Here is a 12,265-nt window from a genome sequence, read left to right on the forward strand (position 1 = left end):
GCTTGGAACGTTCTGAGCAGGTCTGGGGTTCTACATTCACGGTATGCTTTACCAGTCCCCAGGATGCGACCCACACCAGTCGACTAACACCCAGGTACACATTTTACCGATGGGTGAACATAGATAACAGGTGTAAAGAAACACACCCAATGTTTTTACCCTGGCTGGGAATCGAACCCAGACCCTCGCTATGTGAAGCGAGAGCTTTAGCCACTAGGCTACCAGAGTCTAAACCTCAGGTTTATAGACTGGAGTTAGAAGAAACATAATTCATAATAAGATATTCAGGAATTTCAGGAATATTGACATGCTAAACATAGACATGTTTGGCATTGGAGGGACACAGCTAAGTGTCACAAGGGATACCGGATGCTAGAAGGAGGCAGTGTAAATATAAGAGTTTCTTAAATGTGAAGATCATGAGCGAATGCTGTGAATTTTGAGGGAAAGTAATGAAGGTTAACACCATACTCGTATTCAAATGTAGATATTAAAGTCCACGAGAGTAGGGAATTATAGATTATTATTATTATTATTATTATAATCAAAAAGAAGCGCTAAGCCACAAGGACTATACAGCAGGGAATTATAGAAACGATGGACGAGTCAATATAAGAAAGTAGGCCTACATACTCTCAGACTTGACAGACAATTGTGAAGGTATACGAGCGTCAACATGAGATGATATGACATAAGCTTCATAAGTAAGTCAACGTGTTAACAATAAAAGGCTTACTTGGTTCAGTGCAGCAGACACAGCCAGACTTGCAGCCCTTGGTGACGAAGTGACCATGATAGCAGTGGTCTTCCATGGTGCACACTCCACCATGATGCTTACACTCCTCCTCTGTCTTGCAACCTTTGACCTTCTTCACGCAACACTTACATTTCTTGCCCTTACACCCTTTCTTGATCTCATTCTCCCTCTTGTTACATTTATGTTTACAAACACCTCTCGCATTCTTGCAATGTTTCTTGGGTTTGCATTTCACTATAAATAATGATGATAACATTATAAGCTAAAAATAGTTACACAGACTTATTTAAGGTTGTACAATACTGTTTAAACATTTCATAGATATGCAGTCAAATTCATATATATATAAGGTTGCACGTACTTGGAATAATAAACTGAATGGTTATAACTATGACCATAATTTTTAAAGGGGTGGACGGGTAAGCCAGCGGAAGGCCTCGGTCAGATGACCAAAAGCTACAATGGCGGGTCATCATCAGACTAAGATCCGCGTCAGGAGACCTTGTCCTGTTTACTGACGAACCTTACCTAACCTAACCTACTAAAAATAAGCTTTCTAATGTTGAAGTTTTATATTTTATTAATATGTAGGACCAAATTATTTCAGGCAAAAAAAAGTATTTAATCACAGAAATCCTGTACATATTTTGTACAGTAGACGTACGTGATCAGCCGTTTCCTATAACGGACATAATTAAGGTCCTTGAACTCGATACTCAAGGTTGTAACAATCCAAACATTTACTCCAAAGTTTTATGTTTAAGTATACAGTAGGTGGTGCCAGGTATCATGAAGTTGAGGTAGCTTAGATAAAATCATGGAAATTGGATGTTGAAATGAAGCAGAATGAATATAAGGGATCTCTTGGATGTGAAGATCATGAGCAAATGCTATGCATTTTGAGGGAAAGTAATGAGAGTAGGGAATTATAGAAACGATGGACGAGTCAATATAAGGAAGTAAGCCTACATACTCTCAAACTTGACAGACAATTGTAAAAGTACAAGAATATCAACATGAGATGATATGACATAAGCTTCATAAGTAAGTCAACGTGTTAACAATAAAAGGCTTACTTGGTTCAGTGCAGCAGACACAGCCAGACTTGCAGCCCTTGGTGATGAAGTGACCATGATAGCAGTGGTCTTCCATGGTGCACACTCCACCATGATGCTTACACTCCTCCTCTGTCTTGCAACCTTTGACCTTCTTCACGCAACACTTACATTTCTTGCCCTTACACCCTTTCTTGATCTCATTCTCCCTCTTGTTACATTTATGTTTACAAACACCTCTCGCATTCTTGCAATGTTTCTTGGGTTTGCATTTCACTATAAATAATGATGATAGCATTACAAGCTAAAAATAGATAGTTACGCAGACATATGTAAGGTTGTGAACTTAAGCTAGATATATTCTGCATTACATTGTATAATAATGTTTAAATATTTCATAGATATGATGTTAAATTCATTCACATAAGCCTGCACATACTTGGAAGTTTTAGCTAACTGACCTACCATTATAGCCTGTTCATCTCGATTATTAGCCACTGATAGTCTATCAGATACAGCAGCACATTCAAGTTGTATACCTGGAGGGTGTTCCGGGGGTCAACGCCCCCGCGGACCGCTCCATGACCAGGCTTCGCGGTGGATCAGGGCCTGATCAACCAAACTGTTATTGTCGGCCGCACGCAAACCGACTTACAAACCACAGCACGCTCATTACAAGACTACTGTTCATTACAAGACTACCGTTCATTACAAGACTACCGCTTATTACAAGACTACCGCTCATTACAAGACTACCGTTCATTACAAGACTACCGTTCATTACAAGACTACCGCTCATTACAAGACTACCGCTCATTACAAGACTACCGTTCATTACAAGACTACCGCTCATTACAAGACTACCGCTCATTACAAGACTACCGTTCATTACAAGACTACCGCTCATTACAAGACTACCGCTCATTACAAGACTACCGCTCATTACAAGACTACCGCTCATTACAAGACTACTGTTCATTACAAGACTACCGTTCATTACAAGACTACCGTTCATTACAAGACTACCGTTCATTACAAGACTACCGCTCATTACAAGACTACCGCTCATTACAAGACTACCGTTCATTACAAGACTACCGTTCATTACAAGACTACCGCTCATTACAAGACTACCGCTCATTACAAGACTGCCGTTCATTACAAGACTACCGCTCATTACAAGACTACCGTTCATTACAAGACTACCGTTCATTACAAGACTACCGTTCATTACAAGACTACCGTTCATTACAAGACTACCGCTCATTACAAGACTACCGTTCATTACAAGACTACCGTTCATTACAAGACTACCGTTCATTACAAGACTACCGCTCATTACAAGACTACCGCTCATTACAAGACTACCGTTCATTACAAGACTACAGCTCATTACAAGACTACCGCTCATTACAAGACTACCGTTCATTACAAGACTACCGCTCATTACAAGACTACCACTCATTACAAGACTACCGTTCATTACAAGACTACCGCTCATTACAAGACTACCGCTCATTACAAGACTACCGCTCATTACAAGACTACCGTTCATTACAAGACTACCGTTCATTACAAGACTACCGTTCATTACAAGACTACCGTTCATTACAAGACTACCGCTCATTACAAGACTACCGTTCATTACAAGACTACCGTTCATTACAAGACTACCGTTCATTACAAGACTACCGCTCATTACAAGACTACCGCTCATTACAAGACTACCGTTCATTACAAGACTACAGCTCATTACAAGACTACCGCTCATTACAAGACTACCGTTCATTACAAGACTACCGCTCATTACAAGACTACCACTCATTACAAGACTACCGTTCATTACAAGACTACCGCTCATTACAAGACTACCGCTCATTACAAGACTACCGCTCATTACAAGACTACCGTTCATTACAAGACTACCGCTCATTACAAGACTACCGTTCATTACAAGACTACCGTTCATTACAAGACTACCGCTCATTACAAGACTACCGTTCATTACAAGACTACCGTTCATTACAAGACTACCGCTCATTACAAGACTACCGTTCATTACAAGACTACCGTTCATTACAAGACTACCGTTCATTACAAGACTACCGTTCATTACAAGACTACCGTTCATTACAAGACTACAGCTCATTACAAGACTACCGTTCATTACAAGACTACCGTTCATTACAAGACTACCGTTCATTACAAGACTACCGCTCATTACAAGACTACCGCTCATTACAAGACTACCGCTCATTACAAGACTACCGTTCATTACAAGACTACCGCTCATTAGAAGACTACCGTTCATTACAAGACTACAGTTCATTACAAGACTACCGCTCATTACAAGACTACCGTTCATTACAAGACTACCGCTCATTACAAGACTACCGTTCATTACAAGACTACCGTTCATTACAAGACTACCGCTCATTACAAGACTACCGTTCATTACAAGACTACCGCTCATTACAAGACTACCGTTCATTACAAGACTACCGCTCATTACAAGACTACCGCTCATTACAAGACTACCGTTCATTACAAGACTACCGCTCATTACAAGACTACCGCTCATTACAAGACTACCGCTCATTACAAGACTACCGTTCATTACAAGACTACCGCTCATTACAAGACTACCGTTCATTACAAGACTACCGTTCATTACAAGACTACCGTTCATTACAAGACTACCGCTCATTACAAGACTACCGTTCATTGCAAGACTACCGTTCATTACAAGACTACCGCTCATTACAAGACTACCGTTCATTACAAGACTACCGTTCATTACAAGACTACCGTTCATTACAAGACTACCGTTCATTACAAGACTACCGTTCATTACAAGACTACCGCTCATTACAAGACTACCGTTCATGACAAGACTTACCGTTCATTACAAGACTACCGTTCATTACAAGACTACCGTTCATTACAAGACTTACCGTTCATTACAAGACTACCGTTCATTACAAGACTACCGTTCATTACAAGACTACCGTTCATTACAAGACTACCGTTCATTACAAGACTACCGCTCATTACAAGACTACCGTTCATTACAAGACTACCGTTCATTACAAGACTACCGCTCATTACAAGACTACCGCTCATTACAAGACTATAAGGATACTGTTCTGTATAAGACTATAAGGATACTGTTCTGTATAAGACTATAAGGATACCGTTCATTACAAGACTATAAGGATACTGTTCTGTCATTTGCAGTTGACAAGTAAAAGAGTTATTACCTGTTTCATACACGAGACAAATACCAGCAGCTACAACAGTCATCACAGTCTGATGGTTCAGTGTACTCTTACCTTGATGACAACAGTCATCACAGTCTGATGGGTCAGTGTGCTCTTACCTTGATGATGCTCTCCCGAGTTTATTATATAATTCTTCACTTTGGTTATTCCTTTCTTCATTCCAGTTTGACTTTGTCTTGCAATAGTCTTGATATTTTCCCTCGATTTACTTTTCCCTTTCTTATATTTTTTCTTTACGAGACTTTTCACAGATTTATCCAGTTCTTTCTTTTCAGGTTTCTTGTTTTTTCCTTCTTTTTGTAAGCTGTTTCTTTGCAGTTTTCTTTGTTTCTTCTTGATAATTTTCATGGATTTATTTTTATTCATTCTATGTGTTTTCCTAGATTTTCCTCGATGTTTCTTCTGAATATCTTGTTTTCTTTGTATTATTTTCTTGAATTTTTTCTTGTTCATAGCTTTCTTGCGTTTGTCTTGCTTTTTATTTGATATTTTCTTATATTTCCTCTGTTTTTTAGTTTTTTTTCTTTCGCCCTTTTCTTTTTTGGATTTATTTTTGAGTTTTCGCTTGTTCATGGTTTTCTTGCGTTTGTCTTTTTTATTGTTTGACATTTTCTTGTATTTTCTCAGTTTTTGGGAATTTCTCTTTCGTTCACTTTGTCCTTTTTTGGAAATTTTCTTGAATTTTAGTTTTTCCTTCGGAATTTTCTTCATCTGGTCTTTCTCGGAAGCTTTATTTTTTCTTCGTCTCTTCCCGAGTGTTTCCTTGATTGTGTTTCCTTGTTTTCTGACAGCCTTTCTCTCTTTATTTTGTTTCTTCCCACGTCTCGCTTTGAGCTTCCTTTCTTCATCTCCTTTCTCAGTCTTTACCTTTCTTCTTCTTCCCGATTTTAAGACCTTTTTTGTCTTGATGTTCAGCGGTGTTTTGCCTGACAAGAAAAAAACACTAAAATGACAACTGCAATATTAATATTGTAGGACATATAAATTAGCCAAACACGCAACACATCCACAGTTAGTGAAGGACATTGTTAACACGTTAAATACAATAGTGATTAACGATTGTAACATTACACAAGCTACAAGTATTACACAGGTTACACGTTTTACAAAGGCTACAAATATACAGGATGTAAGTGTTTCACAGGCTACAAGTATTACACAGGCTACAAATGTACGGGCTACAGGTATTACACAGGTTACAACATAAAGTGTACTGGGTGTCAGTGGTACAATATCGCCAAGCTGCACCGATCAAGACATTTATTAAGGAAAAAGTGTTTAGCCACTTGTGGGGCGAAACGTTTGCGTAATCAGTGCATACGTGTATTTTACCTATACAGGGTGTTGGACAGGTCGATTTACCAAAAATGAAATTAATTTCAAGAGGAATAATTGTTGCAAAATCATTGCAGCCAAATATAAGATTATTGTCGCTAGGATATAAAAGTAACGCGGTGAAGGTAGAACAACAATCTATAATTCTATGTGTATCCTCAGCTCTGTAATTAAAACAGTTTTGAAGGCATCTTCCTCCTACTCAAACTTCTGTGACGTCAACATCGTCTGTACCGAATATTTAGGCAAAAATCTGCCGGTTAATGTTTTTATGTGAGTGGAGAATGTCATCACTGGGTCGTATTATATGTACTGTTTCGTATTATTATAAGGATTTTTATGATTAAAAAAGTCGATGCCAGAGCTGTCCCTCACAGCATACGTGAAGTTATTTTGTTAGGTTTAGGGCCTATATTATATATTATATGGACGGTACTTTGTCAGTCAGGGTTATTATACTAAAATTAAGAATAAAATGATTTCTCATTCCATGTTTACCTCTGTAACTTGCTCAGCTATCATAACTTTGGGGTCCAGCTCTTGGACCAATTATGTACCTCTGTAATCTTTTGACTACCGCCCACAGGATGGGTATGAGGTGCATAATAAACATATTAAATATATTAAACTAAACTCATTGCATATACATTAAGAGATTAACTTCTTGTATATGTCGTTCTGTTTTGTCAGAGAAGTTCAACAAGCAGTGTCCGTAGTTTAAAAAAAAAAGTGTATTTTATATATGATAACTGTGGAAAATAATTTCCCAAAATTATGCTGTGTAAATAAACCTGATTAAAAGTGTATTTTAGAGAATGGAGTCGACAGGGAGGCTCTGCGCCTGCGCTGACCAGCGGGGGAGTCGCCATTGTTTTTTGAGTGTGTTACAAGCACGTTAATGTAAGGTGTATAATTTTCGTCGCTCTAGGGGTTATATTGGGCTTAAAACCTCTCAAATAGGAGCCGAAATTGTTGGATGTGCAGTCCTGCAAAACTTGAGCATTAAACAGATGTACAAGACAGCTCCAGGAACCTCAGATAAGCTATCTAAATTTGTTTGTAATTCTGGCCAGTATAGCTGTATAGTCCTTGTGGCTTAGCGCTTCTTTTTGATTATAATAATAATAATCTGGCCAGTATTATCATCATAAATTTAGTTAGAGGGGGGTTCTGTACATAATATACAGTAATCTCCAGACTAATTGGTGAGTGTTATGATTATAAATTCTCCTTCTGTTATATAAATGTGTATATGTAATCATTTATTAATTTTAATATACAGTCCACAAATTTATATTAAATTTTACCAGAATTCCTGGTGATGTACATTTCATTGGCAAATAATATAGGTCTAGAGCAACTTGTGGAGAGATAGATTATGGTAGGCATCGAAGGGGACATTTTTTGCGGCCTAGGTGTCCTAAAAATTCCTACTTGTCTCTGTAACTTTGATAAATAATAACTATCTTTGTTACCATTTACTGGTATGTATCTTATGAGTTACATCCAGGTAAATTTAATTTTCCACAATAACTATATTTAAGTGAACTAACATGTTATTAATAATTTTCAACCAAAATGAGCTGAAGTTTATGTAATATAATATTCAATATTGTTACCCAGCGTAATATATCTAAGGTCGCCTAATTTGAAGTTTCGTAATGTTTAGATTTTTTTTTTTGACAAATTATAGTGTAAATATTGGTGCGGCTTATTTAGGAAAATGATCGAGAGTTCCAAATAGGTGACTGCCGACAACAGTGACAACAGGTGGGTAACTATCAGTGTATATACACTGTTTTATACACTGTATTGTGATATTCTTCACTGGTGGGTTTTAGAATACCTGTAGTCATAATGACTAGTCTAGTCGATAGACTTTAATAAAGCCTAATAAACCATTTTGCCTCCCGCTATTTTATTACTTGTAAACTGCATGCCTGTAAACCACGACATAATACCTTTTCTAAAAGTAACTTGTCTGAAGGAGCTATCATGATTTACCACTTATTGTACACTTACATGTGAGACAGCAGATGTTTTGTCATCACAGTTATAATGTACACTTACCTGTGAGACAGCAGATGGTTCTGTCATCACAGTTATAATGTACACTTACCTGTGAGACAGCAGATGTTTTGTCATCACAGTTATAATGTACACTTACCTGTGAGACAGCAGATGTTCTGTCATCACAGTTATAATGTACACTTACATGTGAGACAGCAGATGTTTTGTCATCACAGTTATAATGTACACTTACCTGTGAGACAGCAGATGTTCTGTCATCACAGTTATAATGTACACTTACCTGTGAGACAGCAGATGTTTTGTCATCACAGTTATAATGTACACTTACCTGTGAGACAGCAGATGTTCTGTCATCACAGTTATAATGTACACTTACCTGTGAGACAGCAGATGGTTCTGCCATCACAGTTATAATGTACACTTACATGTGAGACAGCAGATGTTTTGTCATCACAGTTATAATGTACACTTACCTGTGAGACAGCAGATGTTCTGTCATCACAGTTATAATGTACACTTACCTGTGAGACAGCAGATGTTTTGTCATCACAGTTATAATGTACACTTACCTGTGAGACAGCAGATGTTCTGTCATCACAGTTATAATGTACACTTACCTGTGAGACAGCAGATGCTCTGTCATCACAGTTATAATGTACACTTACCTGTGAGACAGCAGATGTTTTGTCATCACAGTTATCATGTACACTTACCTGTGAGACAGCAGATGTTCTGTCATCACAGTTATAATGTACACTTACCTGTGAGACAGCAGATGTTCTGTCATCACAGTTATAATGTACACTTACCTGTGAGACAGCAGATGTTCTGTCATCACAGTTATAATGCACACTTACCTGTGAGACAGCAGATGTTCTGTCATCACAGTTATAATGTACACTTACATGTGAGACAGCAGATGTTCTGTCATCACAGTTATAATGTACACTTACATGTGAGACAGCAGATGGTTCTCTCATCACAGTTATAATGTACACTTACCTGTGAGACAGCAGATGTTTTGTCATCACAGTTATAATGTACACTAACCTGTGAGACAGCAGATGTTCTGTCATCACAGTTATAATGTACACTTACCTGTGAGACAGCAGATGTTTTGTCATCACAGTTATAATGTACACTTACCTGTGAGACAGCAGATGTTCTGTCATCACAGTTATAATGTACACTTACCTGTGAGACAGCAGATGTTTTGTCATCACAGTTATAATGTACACTTACCTGTGAGACAGCAGATGTTCTGTCATCACAGTTATAATGTACACTTACCTGTGAGACAGCAGATGTTCTGTCATCACAGTTATAATGTACACTTACCTGTGAGACAGCAGATGTTCTGTCATCACAGTTATATTGTACACTTACCTGTGAGACAGCAGATGTTTTGTCATCACAGTTATAATGTACACTTACCTGTGAGACAGCAGATGTTCTGTCATCACAGTTATAATGTACACTTACCTGTGAGACAGCAGATGTTCTGTCATCACAGTTATAATGTACACTTACCTGTGAGACAGCAGATGTTCTGTCATCACAGTTATATTGTACGCTTACCTGTGAGACATCAGATGTTTTGTCATCACAGTTATAATGTACACTTACCTGTGAGACAGCAGATGTTTTGTCATCACAGTTATAATGTACACTTACCTGTGAGACAGCAGATGTTTTGTCATCACAGTTATAATGTACACTTACCTATGAGACAGCAGATGTTCTGTCATCACAGTTATATTGTACACTTACCTGTGAGACAGCAGATGTTCTGTCATCACAGTTATAATGTACACTTACCTGTGAGACAGCAGATGGTTCTGTCATCACAGTTATAATGTACACTTACCTGTGAGACAGCAGATGTTCTGTCATCACAGTTATAATGTACACTTACCTGTGAGACAGCAGATGTTCTGTCATCACAGTTATAATGTACACTTACATGTGAGACAGCAGATGTTCTGTCATCACAGTTATAATGTACACTTACCTGTGAGACAGCAGATGTTCTGTCATCACAGTTATAATGTACACTTACCTGTGAGACAGCAGATGTTCTGTCATCACAGTTATATTGTACACTTACCTGTGAGACAGAAGATCTTTTGTCATCACAGTTATAATGTACACTTACCTGTGAGACAGCAGATGTTTTGTCATCACAGTTATAATGTACACTTACCTGTGAGACAGCAGATGTTTTGTCATCACAGTTATAATGTACACTTACCTGTGAGACAGCAGATGTTCTGTCATCACAGTTATATTGTACACTTACCTGTGAGACAGCAGATGTTCTGTCATCACAGTTATAATGTACACTTACCTGTGAGACAGCAGATGGTTCTGTCATCACAGTTATAATGTACACTTACCTGTGAGACAGCAGATGTTCTGTCATCACAGTTATAATGTACACTTACCTGTGAGACAGCAGATGTTCTGTCATCACAGTTATAATGTACACTTACATGTGAGACAGCAGATGTTCTGTCATCACAGTTATAATGTACACTTACCTGTGAGACAGCAGATGGTTCAGTCATCACAGTTATAATGTACACTTACCTGTGAGACAGCAGATGGTTCTGTCATCACAGTTATAATGTACACTTACATGTGAGACAGCAGATGTTCTGTCATCACAGTTATAATGTACACTTACCTGTGAGACAGCAGATGGTTCTGTCATCACAGTTATAATGTACACTTACCTGTGAGACAGCAGATGTTCTGTCGTCACAGTTATAATGTACACTTACCTGTGAGACAGCAGATGTTCTGTCATCACAGTTATAATGTACACTTACATGTGAGACAGCAGATGTTCTGTCATCACAGTTATAATGTACACTTACCTGTGAGACAGCAGATGTTCTGTCATCACAGTTATAATGTACACTTACATGTGAGACAGCAGATGTTCTGTCATCACAGTTATAATGTACACTTACATGTGAGACAGCAGATGTTCTGTCATCACAGTTATAATGTACACTTACCTGTGAGACAGCAGATGGTTCTGTCATCACAGTTATAATGTACACTTACATGTGAGACAGCAGATGTTCTGTCATCACAGTTATAATGTACACTTACCTGTGAGACAGCAGATGGTTCTGTCATCACAGTTATAATGTACACTTACCTGTGAGACAGCAGATGTTCTGTCATCACAGTTATAATGTACACTTACCTGTGAGACAGCAGATGTTCTGTCATCACAGTTATAATGTACACTTACCTGTGAGACAGCAGATGTTCTGTCATCACAGTTATAATGTACACTTACCTGTGAGACAGCAGATGTTTTGTCATCACAGTTATAATGTACACTTACCTGTGAGACAGCAGATGTTCTTTCATCACAGTTATAATGTACACTTACCTGTGAGACAGCAGATGTTCTGTCATCACAGTTATAATGCACACTTACCTGTGAGACAGCAGATGTTCTGTCATCACAGTTATATTGTACGCTTACCTGTGAGACATCAGATGTTTTGTCATCACAGTTATAATGTACACTTACCTGTGAGACAGCAGATGTTTTGTCATCACAGTTATAATGTACACTTACCTGTGAGACAGCAGATGTTTTGTCATCACAGTTATAATGTACACTTACCTATGAGACAGCAGATGTTCTGTCATCACAGTTATATTGTACACTTACCTGTGAGACAGCAGATGTTCTGTCATAACAGTTATAATGTACACTTACCTGTGAGACAGCAGATGGTTCTGTCATCACAGTTATAATGTACACTTACCTGTGAGACAGC

The 12,265-nt window shown here is 38.1% G+C and overlaps 1 protein-coding gene across 3 annotated transcripts in view; it reads right to left on the reverse strand.

The window, feature by feature from the left end:
* LOC128697681 (uncharacterized) overlaps window positions 1-12,265 on the reverse strand; it is a 108,365-nt gene that overhangs the window by 75,885 nt on the left and 20,215 nt on the right. For all 3 annotated transcript variants that reach the window (XM_070099726.1, XM_070099725.1, XM_070099727.1), the window contains exons 3-5: window positions 5,192-6,019; window positions 1,834-2,088; window positions 737-991 (exon numbers count right to left, since the gene is read on the reverse strand). In XM_070099726.1, the coding sequence (XP_069955827.1) occupies window positions 737-991; window positions 1,834-2,088; window positions 5,192-6,019 (1,338 nt within the window). The remainder of the gene's footprint in view (window positions 1-736; window positions 992-1,833; window positions 2,089-5,191; window positions 6,020-12,265) is intronic.

The sequence above is a fragment of the Cherax quadricarinatus genome, chromosome 68 (genome assembly GCF_038502225.1).
Source record: "Cherax quadricarinatus isolate ZL_2023a chromosome 68, ASM3850222v1, whole genome shotgun sequence".
Classification (NCBI taxonomy): Eukaryota; Metazoa; Arthropoda; class Malacostraca; order Decapoda; family Parastacidae; genus Cherax; species Cherax quadricarinatus.